At 26.6% G+C, this 25,414-nt stretch overlaps 2 protein-coding genes across 3 annotated transcripts in view; one reads left to right on the top strand and one right to left on the bottom strand.

Annotated features, from left to right (window-relative positions):
• Positions 1-312: 312 nt before the first annotated feature.
• LOC117166838 (integrator complex subunit 9) lies at positions 313-18,741 on the bottom strand. 2 transcript variants are annotated; one of them, XM_033351176.1, is made up of 10 exons: positions 18,733-18,741; positions 16,775-16,969; positions 16,266-16,670; positions 13,555-13,801; positions 9,309-9,489; positions 6,775-7,010; positions 5,089-5,300; positions 2,892-3,077; positions 2,598-2,792; positions 313-476 (listed from the first exon to the last, which is right to left on the bottom strand). In XM_033351176.1, exons 1-10 carry the CDS (start codon positions 18,739-18,741, stop codon positions 357-359), a joined length of 1,986 nt encoding a protein of 661 aa, XP_033207067.1. In that variant the 3' UTR covers positions 313-356. The 2 variants fall into 2 exon arrangements, with proteins under 2 accessions (XP_033207067.1, XP_033207068.1); XM_033351177.1 differs by having other exon boundaries at positions 357-473.
• A 37-nt stretch (positions 18,742-18,778) lies between these two features.
• LOC117182937 (metallo-beta-lactamase domain-containing protein 1) overlaps positions 18,779-25,414 on the top strand; it is a 10,790-nt gene continuing 4,154 nt past the window's right edge. The window contains exons 1-3 of the mRNA XM_033376055.1: positions 18,779-19,049; positions 22,350-22,552; positions 23,267-23,428. Of these exons, the coding sequence (XP_033231946.1) occupies positions 22,387-22,552; positions 23,267-23,428 (328 nt within the window). The 5' untranslated portion in view covers positions 18,779-19,049; positions 22,350-22,386. The remainder of the gene's footprint in view (positions 19,050-22,349; positions 22,553-23,266; positions 23,429-25,414) is intronic.

The raw sequence follows: 25,414 nt of genomic DNA, 5'->3' as shown, positions 1-25,414 counted from the left end.
GAAAAGTTAAAGTACTCAGAGTTTTAATTTTTTTACTTTTCTTCTTTACATTTGAATCTAGTTGAAGATACTCATTTCATTTTTTTAAGTCTCTTCAATGTTTAAATTATAATTTTTAATTGAAAAGTACGTTTACAACCCTGGCTACAAGGAGGATCATTGCCACTACTTGTGCATTGAAAGTATTGAAATCTGATTTAATATAGTGACCTCTCGATTGTTGAATAGTATTATAAATACGTGTAGTACTAAGAAACTGTCATATGAATAAAGAAGGTCCGCTTTTCAAGGGTGGATTGATACAGATAAAAACGTTTTATATCTTAATTTTACCTTTATATATAGAATACAACTGATTAAAATCTTTTCAGGCACTGCATGACGACATTTCTTAGTCGTCTTCTTATTTTTTGATCGCCGTTGCAGAATATGTGCGTTGAATTTTCTCCTATTTGAATTAACGTGTCCTCGTCCTGCTGCGAACATTAAAATTAAACTCATATAGATCACGGAAATTGTTATTATAATATTTTTTCCAAGCCTGTATTTTTTCAGTGTAGTCCAGGCCGCCCCACTCATTTTTCAAAAGATTTCAAATTATTTAACAAGATTTAAGGTTATAAATAGAACTGGGATATCTGAGACAGCACAAATTGGCATTGACATAAAAAAACTTATTTTTTCTTCATGAATTCCCTTTTTTCAAAGGATTTTAAATTATTTCTACAGATTTCTAACTAGTTCAAAGTAGTTCAAAAGGAATGTCAAAGATTTTAATATAATTCAAAATATTTATAAATGTATCAAGCTATTTTAAAGATTTTCAAAAGATTTAAGGGATTTAAACAAAATTTAATTTTAAAGAATTTAAAGCTTTCTTTTTTAACTTCAAGAGATTTAAAAGAAGTTTGTACTATTTCCAAATATTTGGAGCTCAATTTCAAGGGATTCCTTTGGAAAACTTAAAAAATAAATTAATTGAAATAATTTTTTTTATTGAATTTCTAAAGGTATTAAAGATTTCTAGGGCTATGAACGATTATTTTTTTAGATAACTTTAATGAATAAATTCATATTCAAAAGATTCTAAATGACTTTTATTTATCGTAATCGATTTGTACGATTATATATATATTTTAAAGGTGCCAAGGAATTTCAGGAGATTAAAAACATTTCAAGAATGTCAAAAAATGTTGTGGCATTTCTAAAAATTTCAAGGGATTTCAAAGATATTCACCAGATTTAAAGGATTATATAGGACCTACATTCATTTGAAAGGATTATTGAGATTATAAATGATTTCAAGTTATTTGAACAAATGATAAAGAATTTAAAGATATTTCAGGGGATTTCAAAAAAATTTGTACAACTTCTAAAGATGTAAAGCTTGATTTCAAGTGATTTTAAGGTATTTCGAGGAATTTCACAACATTTAAAGGATTTTATTGAACCTTCAAGAATTAAAAAGATTCCAAATAATTTCAAGAGATTAAATAATTCGAAGGATTACCATAGAATTTTGTAGGATTTCCACAAATTTTAAGGAATTAAAAACAATTTCACCATAAATTATTTAAAAGAATTTACGGGATTTTAACGGATTTTAAAGAATTTCAAGAGATTTCGAAAATTTCAGGGGATTTAAAAGAATTTTGTAGGATTTCCAAATATTTTAAGTTCGATTTTAAGAGATATCTAGAGAACTTTGGAAAATAAATGAAATGAAATAAAAATTTCAAGGAATTCCTAGCGGTTCCAAACATTTGAAGGGATTCTAAGGTATTACAAGAAATTCTACAAGATTGAAGTCTAAGGATTTCAAAAATGTCTGGGGATTTGAATGGTTATTTTTTTAGAGAACTTTAATTTATTTTATATTTGTGGAATTTTAAATGATTTCTATTTATTTTAATGGATTTTTATGATTTCCAAATATTGTAAGGGACTTTAATTAACTTCTAGAAAACTTTCGGGAATAAAATAAATTTTATTTCAAGTGAACTCAATAGATATGAAGGAATTAATGCCTTTTCAAGGGATTTTAAACATTTTAAGGTATTTTAAGATTCTAAAGAATGTCAAAAAATTAACTAATTTCAAGGGATGTCAGAATTTTGTAGGATTTCCAAAGATTTCAAAGAATTTCACAAAATTTAAGGGAATTAAGAGGGCCTCCAAGTATTTATTATAAATTTAATTGATTGAATTTTTAATGGATTGAATAAATATATTTCAAATGGTATCAAGGGATTTAAATTAAAGTTGAAGCGATTTTAAAAATGTCAAGGGAATTCACAGATTTTTTTCGCGTAAACTTTATTTGTGCAAAATCTATATTTTTACTTCCATATGTTGATGTTATTTAGTCTACTGCTGATCATCGTATAATCGTGAAAAAAAATTATAGGAAATTTATTCTAGACAATTTGCAATTTAACAAAAAGTCGCTTTCTTTCCTTTCTTCGATTTTAGTATTTTTGCGTTACTTAATTTATTTTTTAGATTGAAAAAAATAATAATACATATTATCATTATTATTGGTAATATAATAGTATCGTACTTATATTATTAAATTTGTATATCAACGAATTCCTTACCAAGTGAATGCTCGTAGAATTCGGATTGTGCTGCAATTTGGCACCCAGAATACCTTCTTGGCTTAATTTCTGAAGCAATTCTTGGGGATCTAAGTTTCCGTATTCGTGTTTTCGTCCCTTGAAAACCATCTCTTTTATGGGAGCGGGTACTGCCGTGGGATTTTTTCGCTTACCAGTCGGCCTGTCCTCGATATTCTGCCATGGAAAATGTACGAATTTTAAACGCAACATTAGTCTGATCAATTTAAGCTCTGAAAATTAATCATTTCAATATTCAATTTGGCGAAGCAATACCTTGATGGTGTAGACATTATCCTTAACTTCTAGTTCTCCAGTGACTGATGAAAGACTTAATCCTGGCCTAATTTCACTAGGAATTATATTTCCAGCTAAGTCAGGTTCTATGAAAACTCGACCTTTCTTCCTCTTCAGTGGTAATTTTACGACTTCGCCTCGCTTGAAAGTGATTAAAGGCTTTTCCTGGGAATAAGTGAAGCAGGTAAGGTTTTTAGAAAATTAATATTTAAAAAAATTATTAGTATACAAGGTTGTCACAAAACTTCCTGTTCGAAATTCCCTGATTAATTCTTCATTTTCCCAGAACATTATTTTTTTTTAAATTCTTAAAGATTTAAATATTAAAGATTCTCAGTCCAAAAATTAACATGTTATAATAATGTGACCAATGTTCTTTTGAACTAGAAAAAAATCGATGTGGTTTAATGAATTAAGGATAAATTCAGAAGACTTCAAAATAATTCAAATTAAATTTTAAAAAATCGAATTAATTGAAAGCAATTGAAAAATGCCATTGTTTAAAGAAAATTTGACTGCATGTAGAAAAATGTAAGTGAAATGAAAAGAATTTGATGAAATTCATAAACATTCAACGTGAGTTAAAAAAATTAATGCGAATTAAAAACAATAAAAAATATAAAAAATTAATTACATTATTGTGTAAGTTTTAAAATCTAAGTTTAGGAATCTAAGGTGAGTTTAAAACACTTCAAGGTACATTTTTTCAAAAACCATTGAATTAAGTGGAATTGAGCGAATTTAGAAGACTTGAAATAAATTGTCAACAAAATTTGAAAATCTCGTCAAATCTTTAAAACTCTACGAAATCCCTTACTTCTTGTGAATAAATTATTTCAAATTCATTAAAATATTATAAAATCCCGTCGGAAATCTTATAAAATCCCTTCGAATCTTTTTAAATATCTAAAAACCTTTTAGGAAGTTATAGGAAATTCTTTACAACTGCATTATAAAATTTTCAAATCCCTTGAAATCATTACAATCCTTGGAAATCCCTTGAGAATTTTAAATTTCTTGAAAATGTCTGAATCTTTTAAAATGCCTTAAAATATTTTTAATATTTTGTAATCCCTTAAAATTTTTTACATGAGAGCACATGTACCAACAAAAATGCGGCTATTCGTACCGAAATTACGGTGCAAATACCCCCTTCCTCAACTCCCTGGAATTAATACCGTAAAAAATCCAGCTACTTGTTCGAAATTTATGTACACGTATCAATGGCCATTTTTTAAATATCTTGAAAATGCCTTGGAATCTTTTAAAATATCCTAAAATATTTGCACTCTTTAAGAACCCTTGAAACTTCTCAAATCTTTTGAAAATTAATGGGAATTTTGAAAAGTGCCCTAAAAGTTTAAAAATATTTTGGAATCCCTTCAGATTATTGAGATCTGTCAAAGCTTCCTTGAAATCTGGTAAAATATCCTAAAATATTTCAAAATAATTTTAAAAAATTCAGAAATAGGTAGACCATTCCAGAAAAATTATACTTTTAAATAAAGAAAAAATATTATTAAACAATTATTAAACAATTCCAACAAAATTAACAAATTTCCTCTATGAGAACTTTAATTTTTAGGTATGTATAACTTCCTGGAATTAAAAATTATACTTTAAATTACTGGAAAAAATAGTTTCCAGTTCCACGGACGCCCATATCTTAATGATTGGAAGGATTTTCTAATTTGATCTATTTTGAAAAGATCAAATTTTGAAATTTTCGTTATTAGTAAACGATTCATGCTTTTCAACACTTATTTTTTATATTCTTAAAGCCAGAATTGTTTCTTATCGATTCATATTATATGAAAATATTGTTAAATTTGGAACTAATTAATTTCAAAAGTTTCTCAATTATAAGCTTTTTCAATTTTTAACACTTCTAATTTGATGTTTGTTACTCTCGAACGTGATCAAATAATTTGAGCCTTAAGGTGGAAATAAAGAATAAATTAATATCCTTTTCTTATTATTTTAACTAATCAGCGATGTAGTAGTTCGAAAATATTTTTAAAGAGAGCGTGAATAAATATATTCATTCTGCTAACAAAAAATCTTCAAACTCATGAGAACTCAAGCAAATCAAATTAGTTGCACATAATCAAAGGAGTAAATTCCACAGAATTATGAAAAAAAGAGGAAAATAGATATTGAAATAAAAAGTACTTACTCCTACGGGTTCTATGATGAGATCGGTCCTATGAGGAGCACTAAGAGGTGGCTGCATATAACATTCAGGTATAACAAGATGCTCTGGTTTCAAATCTCTAATCAATTTATTAGCTTGAGTGAAATTGAGAGATGTATCTATCGGACAATGAACGGCTTTCATTGCCAAGGGTTGAAAAGGTGCCAATGCGTCCAAATACGGAAAATCGGGCTCTGTATTTAATTTAAAAGAAAACTATATCATTCAATTACTCGTTTTTAATCGAGAAAATCATTCCCGATAGTTTCCAAGTTCGCAAAAAGAAAATCAAAACTCAACTGCAAATTAAAGCACTCAAAGTGGACCTCTTTTTAATTTTAAACTTTTAAAATAGAAGCTTAAAAAATTGCTGATTCAGAGATTTTAATTCAAGTTTTAATTCAGTACAAAATTGAAAATAAAAAGTTAAAAAAAAAAGTTAATAACCTAAATTTCCTCCCTTCCAACTCAATAAAAATGTTCAAGACAAAAAAGTGCCTTCTCCAATTTAGAAAAAAATCAAAACCAAAATATCATTCCTTTCAACTCAATACAAATTTGAAAAATAAAAAAAGGTTCCAGTTCCAATTCATAAAAAAATTAAAATCAAAATGTTCTTCCTACCAAATCGCTAAAAATCGTAATAACAAAAAAATGTCCTTCCAATTTAAAATAGAAATTGCCTCCCTTCCAACTCCATAAAAATATAAAAAATTAACCTTTTCTAATTCAGAAAAAAAGTTTAAAAATAAAGAGTTCCGCCTTCAAAACAATAAAAATGTTTAAAGGAAAAAATAGCCTTTTAACGATTCAAGCTTTTCTATTTTAAACAATTCAGTTTAAAATTTTTAAGTTTTTAATACTTAATTTCTAATTGCTCACCTTAAATGAACAGTCAAATATTGTTAAGTATGAAAAAGTATATCTTTTTTTAATTAAAAAATTTCAATTAAATGCGTTAAAAATATAATATTTTACACTGAAAAAATATTTGAATAGGACTTGAGACGGAATAAAAGTGTATAATTACGAATATATTAATTTGAAATTATTTAAAAATTTAAAATATGTAGTTTATATAGTTTCAATCAAACGTTTGAATTTATGAAATTACTAAAGCTTTCGAATTGAAAAGTTCAATTTTTCAAAATCAAAACCCGTGAATAGTTTAATTTTGAACAGATTCAAAATCACCTTGTATAATCAATTATTGTTTCTTTTTTAACACTCGATCTATAGTTCAGTTTTAAAAATCAATAATTATTTTATATTTACAGGTGATCAACTTACAATATTTTTTATACAAAATTTTCAAGTCCAGATACATACTTTAATTGTTTAATTGTTTAAGTCTGAAAAAATTGGTAAAGTGAAAGTTGTTAGAATTACGCATTGTAAACTAAATTATTTCATAATTAAAAAAGTTAACAATTGAACTTGAAATTTAAAAAAAAGTGTTAAAATCGAACTTATTTCAAATTTCATAATATTATGTGATATGAAATTTGTGATATTTCAAGTGACCAGATAGATTTTTCTTCTAGAAATTTGTCAAATTCACGCACAAGAAATAAACTTTCTGTCAATTCAAAGTTTTCCGGTTCAGTGGCCACCTTGAGATTACACTTGCAATACCAAATCGAAGAAAGAAAATTAAATCAGCAGTACCTGTAAATATAACCGTGTGCTGAGGACTATTTCCCCAAAGTTGTACAAAGTGAACAGCATCACCATATCTTAAACTTGGATGTCCACAAAATACAACGCAAGGCTGCCTGTAGTCAGTACTAAAACCATCGGCGTAAGCGGATGTGTAATGTTTTAATCTTGCGTTCTTAACTAGAAATGCGTGAGGAAACGGTTCTTCTGGAAGATAAACTTTGTTCTGTTTGTTCGTCGACAACCTAAAAAAAGATTTATTTTTATATATTTTAAATTTAAGAAAAATAAATTCAGAATAAATAAAAATGTTAATTTCTCGTTAAAGTCTAACATTGAGGGGAGGGTAAAGGTTTCAGCGTAAAAAAACACTCTTTTTGCGATTTTTTTTTGTAAGAGTATAGATTGAGAAAATGTATTTAAACTTTTTGTACATTATTAAGTATATTTTAGGCAATATTCTGTAATTTTTTCATTTGAAAATATTTAAAAACAAGCTGCTGAAAATAATTGTCAGAGAACGTCTTGAAAAAAAAGAAACAATTTGCGGTGTTCACTGTATCTCGGTCGGAAATGATCGGAAATCAAAAACCATTTAAATTTAGTCGAAGTATCATCAAATCCCCCCCGCCCCCAACGTTCTCCGATTATTTTTTTTTGCATTTAAAATATTTTTGTGGTCATCTAAAGTGTAAACTGCTATTTTCCACGAAAAATTCCACGACTTTGGGGGTAGAAAACACACTTGATGTAAAAAAAATTTAACTAAACGTTGGGGACAGGAGACTAACTAGACCATAACTTCGAGAGTTTTGCTCAGATCGACTTAAAATTTTGGCAGTATATTTTTGAACTGTTTAACAATAAGAAAAGAAAAAAATCGATTGTTTGACAGTACAAACCTTTACCCTGCCCTTAAAATTTAACAACAAAATTCTTAGATATTTAAAAAAGACAAGAATTTTAATGATCAAATTCAGTATAGGTTTATAATGATTTTCCTATAATGGAATTTTTCTAATTTTTGCAAGATTCTAGAAAAGTAATTAGAGAAAATAATTTTAAGTATGTAAATCAATCCAGAAATAAAGAATTTCAAGATATTGAAAGAAATTATTCAATAATCAAGAGTAAAAACAAATGATTTATTTACTTATTTAACATAAGATTTTAACAAATTTAAAGGAATTTCAAATTATCAAAACATTATGATAGTTTAGAGTACTTTAAAGATCTTCAAACATTTCCGAGGATTTTTAGGAATTCCATAAGATTACAAAAATTTCAAAGAATTCTGTACAATTTCCAAAGATTTTAAGACATTTCTAGTGAAATTTATAAAATAAAATAAATATATAAAGGAAATACAAAATATTAAAGGATTTCAAAGATCTATAGGGATTTAAACAATCTTGCAGAGATATTAATGAATAAATTAAATTTAACTTGAGTTCTAGAGAATTTTAGGTTTCTAAAGATATAAATTAGAAGGTATTTTAACAAATTTCGAGGGACTTCCACGGATTTTAAGACTTTTCAAACGATTTTAAGGGTTTACCAAATATTTCAACTAATTTGAAAAAATGTAATCGGTTTTCGAGAGATTTAAAAATGTTTACACGGATTTCAAGAAATCTCGAAAAATTTCGAGGAAGTTAAGAGGATTTTAAAGATTTCTAAATTTTTCCGGACATTTTAAGGAATTTCAAAGGATTCCAACAGTCGGATGCCATAAAAATGTCACGGAATTTTAAAGATTTCCAAACATATCAGGTTTTTAGCGATTTCTAGCGATTCCAAAGATTTCATGGAATTTTAAGGTTTCTCAAGGAACAAGATTTGATTAAATTTTCCGAGATTTCGAGTATTCCTAAGTATTTTAACTTTTTTCTTATAGAAAATTTTAAGAATGAATTGATATTTAATTTATATTCAAGGGATTTCTAATGATTTACACTTTATTAGATCCATTACATTTTAATTCAAAAGATTTGGATTGATTTCAACAAATCAAGGAGGGAAGATTAAGATTGATAGGACCTCCAATTATTTTTAAGATTTTACCAATTTCAATGGATTTCATCACATTTTAACAACTTTGAAAGTTCTGAATGGATTTAAAACTATTTTTAAAGGTATCCAGGGGTTTCAAGAGATTCCAAAAGTTGTTCGTTGATTTCAATTAACTTTTAGACAATTCTAAAGATATCAAGGGAATTGATAGATTTCTCTCTCTAAAGTTTATTTGGGCAGAATCACTATTTTTGTAAACCCATGATTAAAATTTAAATTTCATCATCAACATCTAACGTCTCAATTCAGCCACGAGATTCTTATAGATAAAAAAAAGAAGAATCTAACGATTTTTTCCTTTTTTTTTAATTAATTTTTTTTAAATTTTATTACGGGCATCAAGAGTGTGCTGTACAAAATTGACAGATTCAAGTTATGTTTCAATTGCCAAGAATTTCGTACATAAATATTTTCTAAGTCAATTTTTATTCTGATTCATTTACTTTTTTTTTATTCATTCCGATTCTTACCATTCGGCCAAAATATTCGAGTAGGCTAAGGAGGTTTCGGCTACTGGAGATATAAAAAATAGAGGCACTTGTGTGAGACCATTTTTATCCAAATGTGTGCTCAAACATTCAAAGAGATCGTAGACGACACCAGAAGGATAGCAGGGAATTAGTACACATCCTCCACTTCTTAATGTCATTGCTGCAAAAGAAGTATTAGGACCCTTAGTAAATATAATATTTAAAATCAGACGTGGTTTCAGAGAAATTTCGGGGTGTTCTCTACCAAAAAAAAAATACAAATTTGATATTATTTCCCGGTTTTTCACCATTTTTCCAAGTCATAACAATAAAAAGTAACTTTCATAACTAAAAAAAATTAAGAAATTAAAAAGGTTTTCAACAGCTTTCAATAGAATTCGTAGAATGTCCAAGGATTTTAATTATTTTTAAGGAATGCTCAAAGCTTTTAAATGTTTCAGGGAATTTAAAAAGATTGTAAAGATTTTACGGTAGTCCAAAGGATTGCACAAGAATTAATAAAGGAATTTAATATTATTTCAAAGTTATCAAGGGGTTTTCGGAGATTAAAGCAAAATTTATGGGATTGCAAAAAATGTCATAAATTTCAGAAGAATTTTGAAAGATTTGATAAGATTCGAAAGTTTAATATGCAATTTGAAAGAATTTCCTTGGGTTTCGAAAGATCTGAAACGATTTCATAGGATTGATAAGATTTTACTATATTGAATAAGATTCAAACGGATTTCAGAGGATTTATAAGATTAAGAAATATTTCGAAGGATTTTTAAGGGGCTTTATAAGATTTTAGAGGATTTTAGTAATTATAAAGGATTTTAAAGGCTCTCAAAAACATATTTTAATCAAATTCTCAGAAGCTCAAACGATTTATTAAATAATTTCTTCATAAGAATTAAGGGATTGCAAATGATTTTGAAGATTTTCAAATATTTCACATAGATTCTAAGAATTTGAAGATTTTTCAAAGGAATTGGAAGATTTTAGAATATTTTAAAAGTTTCACACGAATTTCCAAGCACATGAAAAAATGTCAAGGTATTTGAAAACATTTCAAATTATTTAAAATATTTTAAAGTAATGCCAAAGATTTTAAGAAATCTTTAAGGGAGTACAAAAATTATATGCGGGTTTAAAGAAATTCCTAGCATTTCTAAAGATTTTATAGGATTTATGGGACATACAAGAATTTAGGATATTTTAAAAGATTCCAATGGATTTTTAAACGACCTTAATGGATTTAATCAAATTTCTGAGGATTTTAATTATCATAAGATATTTTAAAAGCTCTTACAGTATTTCAATAAATTTTTCAGGATTTCAAAAAACATGATCATATTTTCTGGAATTTCACGTGTTATTTAAAGAATTTTATTAGATTTCAAACGGATATTAAAGATTTGAAGTAATTTTATTATATTTCAAGGGGTTATTTTATTTTGCATTCTAATGACTACATTTTTATTATTGATATTTGAAAAGACACAGATCGTTGAAGACTTTATTATACGCACAAGACCTACTGAATGCTTATTTTTACATCGTGAAATTAAAAAAATTAAAAACCTTCAAACAAAGATTAAATTGAATACCCGTGAAAATGTATTAATAAAATGTATATATAAAAACTAAACAAATTTAGTTTTAAGACTTTGTATATATAAAGGACACTTCAAACAAAGTATTTGTAAAGTTTAATTTTTGAAACTAAACAAAGAAATGCGTATTTAAAACTATGATTTTAAATTAAAATTATAGATAATTTAAGTATATAAATTACTAAGAGCATCATATCATAAAGTATCAATTGATATTTAAAGTGATTGGATAGATTTCATTAATTTAATTAAATTTAATTACAAATTAAACAGTAATTTTCAATTGGTGCATCGCGCTTTTTAAAATTGATTATTTTAATCCAATATTCAAAAGTAATAAGTTGAAAATCAATTCAAGTCAAAGATGATGTCAAAACTGACACATACAATAAACTGTCAAATTAACTTCAATTGACTTCAATCTGAACAAAGCAAATGAATGAAATTCAAGATTATTATATGCCAGCAATTAAACGCGCGCTACAGCGCGCGGGAAAAATTTGCTTGACAATTCAAAATATAAAAATATAAAACAAAATTGGTATGATTCCAATTTTATATCCCACAGTTTAATCGCTTTCAAAATTCTTATGAAATAAATAGTTAAATTTCAAATATGTATCAGTATTAATTATTAATTTTGAGTTTTTTCATTCCTTTGTATTGTTTCTATTCTCTGTATTCTTTTTAATTCTTTTGAATGACTTGCAATTTTTTTAAACTTCTTTAAAAACTTTTGAGTTGTTTCAGTTCCTTTGAAATCCTCTGAAATCCACCGAATTCATATATATTCTCAGAATCATCTAAACTTGTCGAATTCTTCTAAATTCAAATAAGTCCTGAAAATTTTTTGAAATGTTCGATATTCCCTCAATCAACTGAATTCCTTGAATTCGTGCAATGCCCTGAATTCTGAGAATTCCATAATTTTCAAGGACTTTAAAATAGTGCAAAGAATTTAGAATAATTAAAGAAATTCAGAGATTTTCAGAAGTTAGAGAATTCAGGGAATTTAGAATATTCAAGGAATTTAAGGAATTCAGAATATTCAAGAAATTCAGGGAACTCAAAATATTGACGGAATTCAGGTTATTTGAAGATTTAAGAGAATTCGGAAAATTTAAGGATATTCAAGGAATGCGGAGAATTTCGCAGATTTCCGAGCAAATAGTAGCTCAAGAAATTTAAATAATTCAACAAATTTGTGAAATTCGGAATATTCAAGGAATTCAGAATATTCAAAGATTTCAGAAAATTCAGAGAAATAAAGGACTTTAGAGAATCCAAGGAATTCAGGGAATTTTGAATATTCAAAGAATTTAAGGAATTCATCAATTTCCAGAAATTCAGGCAATTTAACATATTCTTAAGAATTTAGAGAATTCAGAATATTCTAAAAATTCAAGGTTTTTAGGGGATTTAGTGAATTTTAGAGCATTCACGTAAATACAGGAACTTAGAGAATTCACGGAATTCAGAATATTTGATGACATCTAAAGATTTAAGGAATTCAGGGATTTTAGGAAATTTCAGGGATTTCAGTGCATTTAGAGAATTTAAGAAATTTAAGAACATTAAAGGGAATTCAAGGAATTCATGATATTGGAGGTATTGAAGAATTTCAAATCACTAAAGAAATGCAGATAATTTGCAGAATTCACAGAATTCAGAGAATTTAAGGAATTAAAAGAATTCAATAAATTTCAGGAATTATGGGGATTCAGAAAATTCCAATAATTTCTGGAATGCATAATATTCAAGCTATTCAAGGATTTCAGTGAATTCAAAGATTTTGGAGCATTTATGTAATTCGTTTAGGAAATAAAAAATTTTCAAGGATATTAGGGATTTCAGATATTTTAAGGAATTACGGGAAACTCCTAATTTTGAAGAGAGAATGGAAATTTATCATTTTTGTACACAATAAACTAAGAAGATTAACGACTTCCCACAAGCTAAAAATGAAAAATTGTAATTGTAATAGATTAGAAAAATGTAATTATTTTCATAACTATTAGTCTCCAATTATTACTTTAAATTTGTTGTACAATTTCAAGGATTTAAAATTGATCTCAAAGTATTTCATAAATTATCAAATATAAATGGTTATTTTCCTTTTACACTAATGTACTTCTTAAGTTTAAATAATAAAACGAACCAATATAAAAAATGGGAATACAAAAACAAAAGGATTTCTGCTAACAAACTACATGCTGCAAACGGAATGTATTGGGTCATTGCAAAAGTTTGCTCCCGATTTGTGATTAAAACTTGCAAGAGAAAAAGGAAACACAAGCAATTTATTAATCAATTAAGTAATCTCAATCGCAGAGTACAATATTTTCCCAGCATGCTTTCAACGAACGAATCCAAGTAATATAAAAACTGGTTGGATTTGCCACAAAGAACGAAGAAATGAGACAACAACAAAAAATTCAGAAAAATTGTTTGTGTTTCCTTTTTCTCCCGCAAGTTTTATTCACAAATCGGGGACGAACTTTTGCAATAGCCAATAATAATAATAACCTTTTCCAATCTTTCAACAAATAATATTTTTTTCATAAATAGAGCCGCACCTGTATAAAAGAAGTTAAAAGCTTGTTTTTTTTAATTTAAAAAAATGCACTTACCCACGTTCATACATAACTCGCCCAACATTGTATCTGGATTAGCAGTTGGTGTTTGTGTCAAACCAGTTAAAATTAACATATTTGCATGTTTCAGAGTAGTTTGTTCCATTGGACGAGGATGAGTTGTCAGCGTCGATGATCCACTGACAAAAGCCACTTTTTCATGGTCACAGGATATCAACCAGTTACTACTTCCTAGGCAATAACCCGAACTTATGGGAGTTACCGTCAATGCGCCATATATGTCCTTAAAATCAAACACAGTGTTCATCAGAAATTATGTAAATCACAAATAATTACAATAACAGGGTTTTCAGAAAACTCGGATTTCCAAATTCCAGGACATTTCCAGATGTTCCAGGTCAAATTTGGAACATTTTCAAGGACAACTTAACAAAAAAATTCGATGCAGAAATTAAACTCAAATCAACTTCAAAGCATTGTATTCCTTACAATATAATAGCGAGAAAAATTCTTATCCACTACCGGTGGAAATTATATACACAAGTATTTTTTGAACTGCTGCTAAAGTTCCTTAATTTTTATGATTAATGTGTCTGCCTAAAACCTGGAAAAAATTTCCCATTTCAGTTTTTTCCAGGTATTTCAATAATTTTCCAAGTATAATTTATGGTAACAATTTCGTGAATCTATTATAAATAATTTTTTCAGTGTTTGGAAATATCTACATGCATACAAATAGTACTATTAATATGCAAAATTAAATAACAGTTTTTTTCATTTGAGAAATTAACTAACATGTATAATTTAGAAAGTTTTGATATTAATAAAACACACTAACAAAAATAATTCGTCATTTCTGGAATTTTTCCCCAACATCCGTGAATTTAAATAATAATTCAACACATTTTTATTTTATCCTCCTATACTTTAAATTCAGTGTATATTTAAGTACAATAATGTGTGTGATATATTAATTTCAATTTAAAACACTTAGAATTCCTTATTTTCACAACAAAATATTGTATTTTCAACAATATAGATGAATTTTTAACTAAGTAGTTGGATTTTCAACAGAAAATATGAATTTTCTACAAAAAAACAACTTTTTAACTAAATAGATGAGTTTTCAATGAAATGGTTTAATTTTCAACTAGAAAAAATGTACTTGCAACTAAAATGATAAATCTTTAACTGTGATATTTACATTTGCAATAAAAAGATGATTTTTTTAACAAAATAGTTTAACTCAACCAAACAGTTGAAAATATTCAACTCAAATCATGGATTTTCAATTAAAATAATAAATCTTTAGAATAGTTTAATTTTCAACCAAAAATGTTAATTTTCACGCAAGAAAAAAATTAATAAAATAGTTCAACTTTCAACAAAAGTTATGAAATTTCAATTAAAATGATGGCTCTACAACTGGAATAGTTGATTTTCAAGTCAAAAATATAAATGTTCAACATGCATGAAAATTCATGTACTTTGTTAAAAATTAAAATCTTTCTTGGTTGACATGTAAACTATTCTATTTTTTAGAGAGTTAATGTAAATTATATAATTATATTTTTTATTGCAAATTCATCTTTTTGGTTGAAAATTAAACTCCTTCGTAAAAAATAAAAATAATTTCTTAATCATTCATTTTCTTGGTTAAAGATTCGTCACTATAATTGAAATTTAAACTCTTTGGTTAGAAAAGTCAATAATTTGGTAGAAAATTCAACTGTTAATTAGAACATTTTTTTCTGCTGAAAATTAGATTTTTTATAACAATTGAACTATTCAATTTTTGGACAAAAATGGTATTTTTAACTTTAAAAATACTACTATTTGGTTAAAAATGTATTTATTTTGTTGTGAATTCGTCTTTTGTAGTAGTAAATTAGTTTTCTCAGTTGAAAATTCTTTTTTTTTTGTTTGAAGATTTAAATACTTGTTTCAAAGTCGAAGTATTTTGTAAACCATGAAAAATTGTGTAGGTCCGGTAAAATCCCTATAACCCCCTTGAAATCCAATTTTTGAAAAGTTTCTTTGAATATTATAAAGTACCCTAAGATCATTCAAATCCTTTGGAATTTATTGAATTTTTTTAAACCTTTAAAGTGCTTACAGATCTTATAAAATCACGCAAGTCAGGTGAAATCCCTACAAATCCTTTAAAATACTATGAAATACTATAAATTATCTAGAAGTGTTTATTATCTCTTTAAAATTTTTCGACAATTTTGAAAAAATGTCTTGCTATCTTGTAAAATACCGTTAAATCATTCAAAGTTTTTTAACTTCATTGCATTTTTTAAATCTTTAAAGTAATTAGATATCCTATAAAATCGCGTGTCTGCTAAAATCCCACTGAAATACTTTGAAGTCCTATAAATTACCTACAAATGTTTATTATGTCTTAAAACTTCTTCAGCAATTTTGGATACATTTTTTAAAATCTTGTAAAATATCATAAAAATCGTTTAAATCCTTTGAAATTCACTGAAATTCTTTAAACTTTCGAAGTACTCCGAGATCCTATAAAATAGTGTAATTCTGGCAAAATTCCTACAAACCCCAGAAAATACTTTGAAATCTTATACTTTGTCTGGAAATTTTTAATGCCTCTTAAAATTACTTCAAAACTTTAAAATTTCTTAAAATATTAAAAATCTTGAAATCCTTTGAAATTTTTTATTTTTAATGTAATTTTTTCCAAAATTAACTGTAAATTACCAGAGATTTCATAAATAACTTACTAATTTTTGATCGTATCCAACTAACTGAATATTAGATAACGCAGAATTTACAGCAGCAACCGAGTAAATATGTTTCCACGATTTAGGTTTTAGAGAATCGGCTAGTGGTGGTGGTAAAATGTGGAGCATTTCCTTCCAATGCTTTGCTAAAGCTGCTCGTGGTGCCTGTTCAATATATTCAACTAATTCCTCCATAAAAAATCGACCGATCTGCAAAGTTGGTTCTGTGGCATAAACTATTCCCTTAAATCCAGTCCCTTCAGTAACAAAAGGCAACGCTAGCATACAAGTGTAATTTGAAATAAGAATTGCGTCTATTTCCGAAAAATCAATAATTTTTTCGAGAGGAGGACAGAATTCAGGAGTTGAATCCACAAATAGCCGGCCACAGCATTCTTTCAATTCCTGAAGATTAAAGAATTAGAATTAGATACTCACATGAATGAGTTAAATATTTGTACCATACAGATCAGATTTAATTTTTAAGAATATAAGTTTATTCTACTAACTCCTTCTATCTGCCAATCTTGTTGATTGTCACGTGGTAACCAGTTGGGCAAGGAGTCGAACCTGGCACTTGGGACCAAAGGCATTGGCATAAAATTTAAAACGGACTGCATATTTAGTCCGCAGTCCAACATTAAAGTGATTCCTTTGAAAGTTAAGACAAGGCATGGTTTCGTTGGTTCACTCGACAAGCAATACTGAAATAGGAAAATGCGTAAAGGAGAGAAACGTATAAAGAATATAATTCAAAGTAGCCACTCAATTTTAAAATAAAGTATAGAATATTGTAGTTGAAAAAAAGTTGACTAAAACATTGATTTTCAGGTCTTCAAAATTCAACAATTTTAATTTGGACCACATTATCAGCATATTAATCTTTTAGGATTTATAACATTGAACAGTTTCAGACAAAAATGTTAAAATTTTTAATTTATTTATTTTATTAAAGAAAAAGGATTATTTTTCTACCATCAAAAATGAATTTTTAATCCAAAAGGATGAATTTTTAAGAAAACTTAAATTTCCGACTAATAGTTCAATTTTCAAGCGAAAAAGACTAAATTTTAGATGCAATTGAATTTTTAAAGAAGAGATATAATCGCAACGAAAAATGTAATAGTTGATACTTCAAAACAGCAAATTTTCTATAAAGTAGGCAAATTTACAATAAAAGAAATGAGTTTTTAAATAAAATAATTCATTTTCCCACCGAAAAGACGAATTTTTACCAAATAAAGAATTTCTAGTCAAGAATTTTATATTTATTTTTTATTTATATTTTTTTGTTGAAAAATCAACTGAAATATTTAACAAAAAAATATAAATTTCCTACAAAAATAGTTTTACGATGAAGCAACTACAAAAAAAAAAGAAATATAAATACAAGGCAAATAAATTACTAACAAGAATATGTATTATATCAAGATGGCCGCAAAACTTAATTTTTCAAATTCCTTAATTTTGTCCTGATCAAATCTTGATTTGGTATTAGCATTTTTAACGTAAAATCTTTTATAAATGGCATAAAATAATTTCAAATTACAAACAACAAATTTTAATTAATTATTTCTGTCAGTTATTTAAAGTGTCTTTTATAGAAATTCCCTGATTTTTGCAAGATTTTTTTCAAAATTACTGACTTTTTTCTCACCATTTTTTTTTCACTTTCCCTTACCATTAATTATTCAAAGACTAGCATTCTATTCTAGTAATATTTTTATTATAGAATTTGTTACTTTTATAAAAAATGAATTTTCAAATCAAAATGACAAATTTTAAACAAAACAGTTAGTTTGTCGACCAAAACGATGAATTGATAAGAAACTGGTTAAATTTCCACAACAATTTTTTTATTTGTAACCAAATTGTTGATTTAAAAAAAAAAATAAATTAAAAAATATATTTTTGTCTTAAATACAAAATCAGTTTAATTTAACCGAAAACACTATTTTTCATCAAAGAAGTGTAATTTCTAACCCAAAATATTTTTTATTAGAATAAAAAATGGTTCAAAAATGATTATTTTTAAAGTTATTTAAAGTGCCTTCTATAGAAATTCCCTCACTTTTGCAAATTTTTTTTCAAAATCTCGGACTCTTAACGGCTCATTAAAATTGCTTGACTAGTATATTTAATGGACTAGTGCTCTTTTAATTGAAAAATAAAAATGTTATCGTAGAAAATAATGCTGATGCACAATGACGAAGCACGGATTTATAGGTTAGAGTTTACAAAATAAATTTCAATGTGACAATTTCTTAAAGAAAAGTTAGGAATAGCCTTTCGGAAAATAAACAATCAATAATAAGCTGCTTCATATCTTCAACGGAATTACGATTACTTAATTATTCATTAGCAGACTAATTAAAAACAAAACCTTGAGGGGTTGAAAACAGAATAAATCCCTCCATATTTTCCTATATAAAAAAGTTTTAATTGAAGGAAATCGATTTTTACTTACCAATTTCATCTTGAGAGAGTTCAAATCTCAGATTCTAAGAAACGTTCTTCAAAACATAATAAAAATCATAAATATATATGTATCGATTTTGGAGCACTTTATGTTTTTGGTTTGTATACGCCGCTCTTCCACCGCGCGCGTATCTGTCAAAAGAACATAACCTCTCCTGTCTCCAGAGTCCAGTCGCCGTATAGTCGTCGTAGTTGTCGCACATTACAGAAGCAGCTGTCATGTACTACTAATTAATATGTTAATTACTCGACACAAATACATCACAGATTAAAAACATCACTAAAAAAACTAGAGTTTATTATAAGGTAAGAAAAATTGGATAAAAATGGTGAAAAGCGACCATACTAATATTATAAAATCGGAATTCCCGAAGTGATCTCGAAACATCTATTTTTAATGTTATATGTTTATTTTTTGCACACAGAAAAAAGTTTTTAGATGAAAGAAAATTCCAATGTATCTTATTTCTTTATTATGATCATTTTTTTTTTGAGATTTTGTTAACAAAGTAGACAATTTATTCACTATTTTGATCGATCTCATATACATTATCGAACTGTATTCTACGAACAAAAGAAAATTCTTCGCATTTCCATTTATTACGTTCTAATGGAATTGACTCACATTAATTTGATAAATTAATTATCACAGAAAGCTTATGCTTTAATAACAACATCCTTGGAAAAAATTATTTTTTACTGATCTGCAAAATGTTGTCAACAATTCATTGACAAATAGATTATTTTTATAATATCGATTTTCTTACTTGAAACCGTAATACAGCCTATGAATAATTGGTTTATTATTCAAGATCGATGAGATAATGCTTTGGTTGCTAAATTTGTATGTACTGACTCAAATTAAATAAGATAAGAGATTAAGAGCGCACCTACAATTTCTAGAAACTATCTTATATTGAGATGAAATCATCTTTTTTCTACATCTATAAGAATTGAGGGTCACTTATGTAAACGAAAAATACGCAGTGAAGCTTGAAATAATATTCTTCATTTAAAGGAAATAATATAAATTTTTTCAAGACTTTTCACACTCTTTCGCCTTGTTTTCAAGAAATTCCCCCTTTTCTGATTTTTTTTTCGTTCAAATACGAACTGAATTAATAGACCCCAAGAAGACAATCGAACTACATATTTTTCAATGAGTGTTCATTCTTTTTAATTGAAAAGTCTACTATTCAGTGGTGTAGTTGAGGTGTGGCGGGGCCTGGCGCCATCAGTGTCCTTTTTTTTAGGCCTGGCCTAAACCATTACCATTTCACATGGTAATTTTTTTAAATTGTGGACCATTCATAAGCTATGTTACCAATTTTGGGCTTTTTTTACCTCCCCCGCCCGAAAGTAACGTAACTATTGGCTAAAGGCAGATTTTACAATTATAAATTCTTTTAAATAAAACTAATGTGGATAACATATTGAATTCTGAAAAACTTTAAATTCCTGAGGTTTTAAACCGAAATATATCGTATTTTAAACCGACAAAAAAACTACCTAACATGAATTTTCAATCCAAAAGGATGCATTTTCAACCAAATGATCGAGTTTTCAAACAACTAAAAAGACCAATTTTTGAAAAAGAAAGTTATATTTTCACCAAAAAAGTTTATTTTCAATCAAGAAATATAACTTTTTTACCATCAAAAATGAATTTTCAACAGAAGATTAAACAAGGAAGTGATTCGGCGGACGATTTTAAATTCCCGGTTTTCCCCGGTCAACTAAAAGTAGCATATTCATATTTGTCGCCAAACGCAAATGTATATTTGTTGTTCAAATAATATAGTTAAATTTTCAACAAAAACATAATTAATTTTTATTCAGAAAGATAAATTGTTAACCAAAATTTAAATAATTAAGTTTCAAGTTAAAAAAATTACTTTTCATCCAAACAGATTATTTTTTTGAGTCAAAACTATGGAAGATTCAATTGGAATTAGTTTAATTTTCAGTTGAAAAAAATACTTTCCACAGAACAAAAACTAACTTTCAACAAAATAGTTAATTTTTGGACAAAAAAATACTTTTCATCCCAAGAAAAAACAACATTTCAATCAAATAGCTCATATTTCAACCAAATAAATGAATTTTTAATTATAATGATAAATTTTCAAACAATAACATTATTTTCAAGAAAATAGTTTAAGTTTCAAGCAATTACTTTTATTTCCAGCCTAAAAGATGAATGTTGAACTTAAATGATAAATATTTAACTTGAATACTTGAATTTTCAACTGAAAAAAAAGAATTTCTAAACAAGAAGATTAACTTGAAAAGAAAAATCGATTTTTAAACAAAATACGTGAATTTTCAACGTAATAGTTCATTTTTAAATTAAAAAAGATAAATCTTCATCCAAACTGTTAAATTTTGAACTAGAAAAGATGAATTTTCAACAAAAATGGAACAGCTAAATTTGAAATTAAAGCAATTAATTTTCAACAAATCTTATGAAATTTTAACTAAAATGTTCAATATTGAACTGGAATAGTCAAGCCTTATACTAAAAACATGAATTTTCAAACATAAAGATTAATTTTCTTCGAAAAAAGACGAATTTTCTATAAGGTACTTCAATTTTCAAACAAATAGTTTAATTTTAAAATTAAAAATATCAATTTTCAACCAAAAATAGAATAGTTACATTTTCTGTTAAAAAACTAATTCTGAATTTTTGAAAACGGATTTTCAGGAAAATAATTAAATTTTCGACTGAAACAGTTAAATTTGTAGTTAAAAAATTGATTTTTAACAAAGTAGTTACATTTTAAACCAGAGATTAATTTTCAATTAAAATTATGAATATTCAACCAAAAATTAATTTTTAACTTCTAACCAATTAGTTGAATTTTTAACTAAAAAAGTAATTTTCTAAAATACATTTTTTGATAAAAATGAAAAAGCTTTGTGTCTGTATGTTTGAAATATCAGCAATAAAAAAATTCCACAGAGAAGAAAATTGCAAAAGGTTTTTATTATAATGGGAAAAAATTCTTTTTCTCATAAAATATCTTAAACTATATTCTAAATTACTCACTGCAAAACAAACTCTGGATACATGAGAACAACTACTAAATAATATCAGAAAAAACAAGTACTCTTGAATAGTCATAAATTATAATTTAATTAGGGAAATCTGAGATAATATAAAAAATCTGCGACTGTAGATAAAGTAGATATCACTTTTCTAAATTGACAACAATTATAAAAATGTTAAAAACTTTCATTTTACTGTGATGAGAAGTAAATTCCCGATTTAAAAAATTAAAGTCCAGATTTTAAGTTCATTTCCAATCCAGAAAAATAAATTTCCAACAAGATATTTGAATTCTCAACCAAAGTGTGCAATTTTCAACAAAGAAGATTAATTTTGTACACAAAAATACGGCTTTTCAACTAAATATTTATTCCCCCCCCCCCGTTTTGTGAGCATTTTCGGCTGTGAAGTCTGAATTTGTACATTCTAATTGACTTCTAAAAGATCACTTAAGGCTTTAGTTTAATTTATGTACTTTTTCTCGAAGAGAAAACTCGCTCATAACAATTTTTTATACTATAAAATGGCAACATTCTAACTTTTCGGAAATGAAGGTTACAGTCGAGTGGATTATCTTCATTAAAATCTGATATGAGTCAAAATTCAACAATGTTTGAAGTAACGGTATTATTCGATGGCTATTCCAAATTAGTTGATGACGTAATGGAAGCTAATTGCAGTTGCACTTTAATTAAAGGACCAAAGACAATTATCGTTGATACTATGACTGCCTGGGATAAAGAGCGATTAGTCGAAGGTAACAAACGAAATTCTAAATTAATTGATTAAGCAATTCTTAAAATTATTTTTCTCTGTGAAGACATATAATACCATTTTTATGGAAAGTTCTCATCTTTTTATCAATTCAGATTGTAATTATTTTCAAACCGATAATTTTAAAAACTAAAATATTAATTTAAAAAATGTCTTGGGTTATTTTTAAGTTTTAGACTGTTGCAAGCTACAATTATATGCAGAATCTTATTTAATTTTCCTTAAAAAATATAGAAAAAATCCAAGGTTTTTTTTAGTTAGAATAATATATTTCCTATCTTCGGGTTTGAATCTGACATACGAATTTAATAAAATTAATGAGTATGTTAATGAGTACCTGTGTCATTAAAAATGAAAACATTCTTACCTTATCATTGATACCGGAAAAAAGATTAGATACCCAAACATATGAATGATAATATTTAAGTTCCTAAAGTCCAGCTTCAAATGTATAAAAAAACAGTGAATGACCTGAAATTTAATCTTTATTTGGTTGTTATTGAATCGTAAAATATGGGAAAAAAAATTAATTCAGTCTTGAAACATAAATCAGATTAAATTAATCGAAGTATCATTGTTGTTTTCTAAGCATTTACGAACTTTGGATTGGATTTGTAGGATTTTAACTGAACACCGCTTTTAAAAACATAATACATATTGTATATATGTAGAAAATGCAAAGAATTAAAATTTTCAGCTTTGGCGCAGAATGACGTTCGTCCCGAGGATGTAGAGTACGTTGTTTGTACGCACGGACATGCTGATCACATTGGGAACAATAATCTGTTTACTAATGCAGAACACATTGTCGGCTACAGCGTTCATCGACAATCGAGATTCTACAGAGACCTTAGGAAAGGTAAAGTCAATATAATTTTCAATAAATAAAATATTACAATCGATTATAAAGTTATTATTGAATTTCAATTAATTAAAATATTAACTTAATAGTTCAAAATATGAAATCAGGCTTCACAGCCAGAAATGATGTCGAATCAGAGAAAATAGGGCACTTTTTCACGAAAATAGGGGCATGCATTTTTCAAACCAAATTAATGTAGGTAATATATTGAATTCAATATAAAACACTTAAATCTGAACTGAATTAATAGAACCTAAGAAGAAAATCGAACTATTTTAGTTAAATTTTCAACCAAAAAAGGTTTTTTTTTATTTAAAAAAGATTGATTTTCAATAAAAGAGTTGAATTTCCAAGCAAAACTTCGAAATTTCTAGAAAACCGTTACCTTTGAAACTAAAAAGATAAATTTTCAACAAAATAATTCATTTTTAACCAAGAAAAGTGAGTTTTCAATTAATTAGTTGAATTTGTTTAAAACTATACACTAATCTGTAAACAAATAGTTGAATTTTCGACTTGCAAAGATGAATTTTCAAACAAATAGTCGGATTTTCAAATAGAAAATAAATTTAGAAGACAGTTGAATTTTCAACAAAAAAGTGGCTTTTGAACTAAGGAAGATGACTTTTGTACACAAAAAATATGAATTTTTAATCCAAGAAAGATAAATTTTCAACATAAAATATAATTGTTAATATTGCAACCACAAAATATTATCATTTTAAATCAAAAATAGTTCATTTTAACCGAAAAGAGGAATTTCCAACAAAGTAGCTAAATCCTCAATCAAATGATTGAATTTGGAATTTAAAAAATTAACTTTAAAAAAAAAGTAATTTTCAAAAAAAAAAACTACAATTTTTAACCAAACAGGTAAATCTTCAACCAAAAAATTAACCTTTAACCAAATTAATTAATTTTAATAATTATTTAATATAATTCTAATGTAAATACAATTTAATTAATTTCGAATAAAAAACAGTTGAATTCAAACAAAAACGAAGAATTTTGTATATACAAAATAAAACCAAAATAATTAAAACAAAGAACGAATTTTCTATAAAATAATTAAATTTTAAACTGAAAAGATGAACCTTCAATCAACAAAATGATTTTTTATCAAAGGAGATTAAATAATCGAATACGAATTTTTAACCAAAATATTAATTTTTAACTAAATAGTTGAACTTTCAAGCGATAGAGACGATTTAAAACAAAATATTAACATTTTAAACCTAATGGTTGAATATTCAATCAAATTTCTGAATTTACAACCAAATGATGACATTTAAGTATAAAAAAGAGGCAATTTCAACTGTAAACACTTGAATTTTCAACCAAGTAGTAGGATTTTCAAGCCAAAAAGACGAATGTTTAAAAAGAGTCTAATTTTATGAAAATAGCTTTGCTATTTTCTTTGAAAATAGCTTTGTCTGTGCATAATAGACGAATGTTCAACAAACAGCTAAATCCCCCCCCCCCAAAGATGCTCTTTTAATACAATAGTTAAACTTTCAACAAAATAATTCAATTTTCAACAAAATAAATCAAGTTTGAACCAAATACTTGAATTTTCTACCAAATGGTCGAATTTTCAAACAAAAATATATTTAACTAAAAACAGTTGCATTTTCAACCAAATAGTTGAGTCTTCAAGCCCAGAAGACTAAATAATTAAATAAATTAAATAATTTAATTCTTGATCAAGAGATAAATTTTTATCTAATAATAATAATAAATACTAATAAATATAATAGTAGACTTCTAAACCAAAGTAATTCGATTTTCTAATTGAGTTCGATTAATTCAGTTTAAAAAAAACGAGAAAAGGGAGAAAAAAAAGGAGAAGTATGAAAAAAGGAGAAAGTGTGAAGTCTGTGAAATACATATACAGTCTGTCAAGTTAAAGCGTGGGTGGCTTTACTCGCAGTCGGTAAGGTGTATCGACATGATTTTGGTGTCAAAATATTAAGAAGAGCTCCC

The sequence above is a fragment of the Belonocnema kinseyi genome, chromosome 2, assembly GCF_010883055.1.
Source record: "Belonocnema kinseyi isolate 2016_QV_RU_SX_M_011 chromosome 2, B_treatae_v1, whole genome shotgun sequence".
NCBI lineage: Eukaryota > Metazoa > Arthropoda > Insecta > Hymenoptera > Cynipidae > Belonocnema > Belonocnema kinseyi.
This window is presented reverse-complemented; position numbering and strand designations above follow the sequence as displayed.

Bases quoted from the DNA above. Each gene is read 5' to 3' on its own strand.
- LOC117166838 (XM_033351176.1), bottom strand. The intron at 9,490-13,554 runs GTAAGTGCATTT...CTTCTTTTGCAG, and splicing joins CGAGTTATGTATGAACGTGG to CAATGACATTAAGAAGTGGA. The intron at 7,011-9,308 runs GTAAGAATCGGA...ATCTTTTTTTAG, and splicing joins TCGAATATTTTGGCCGAATG to GTTGTCGACGAACAAACAGA.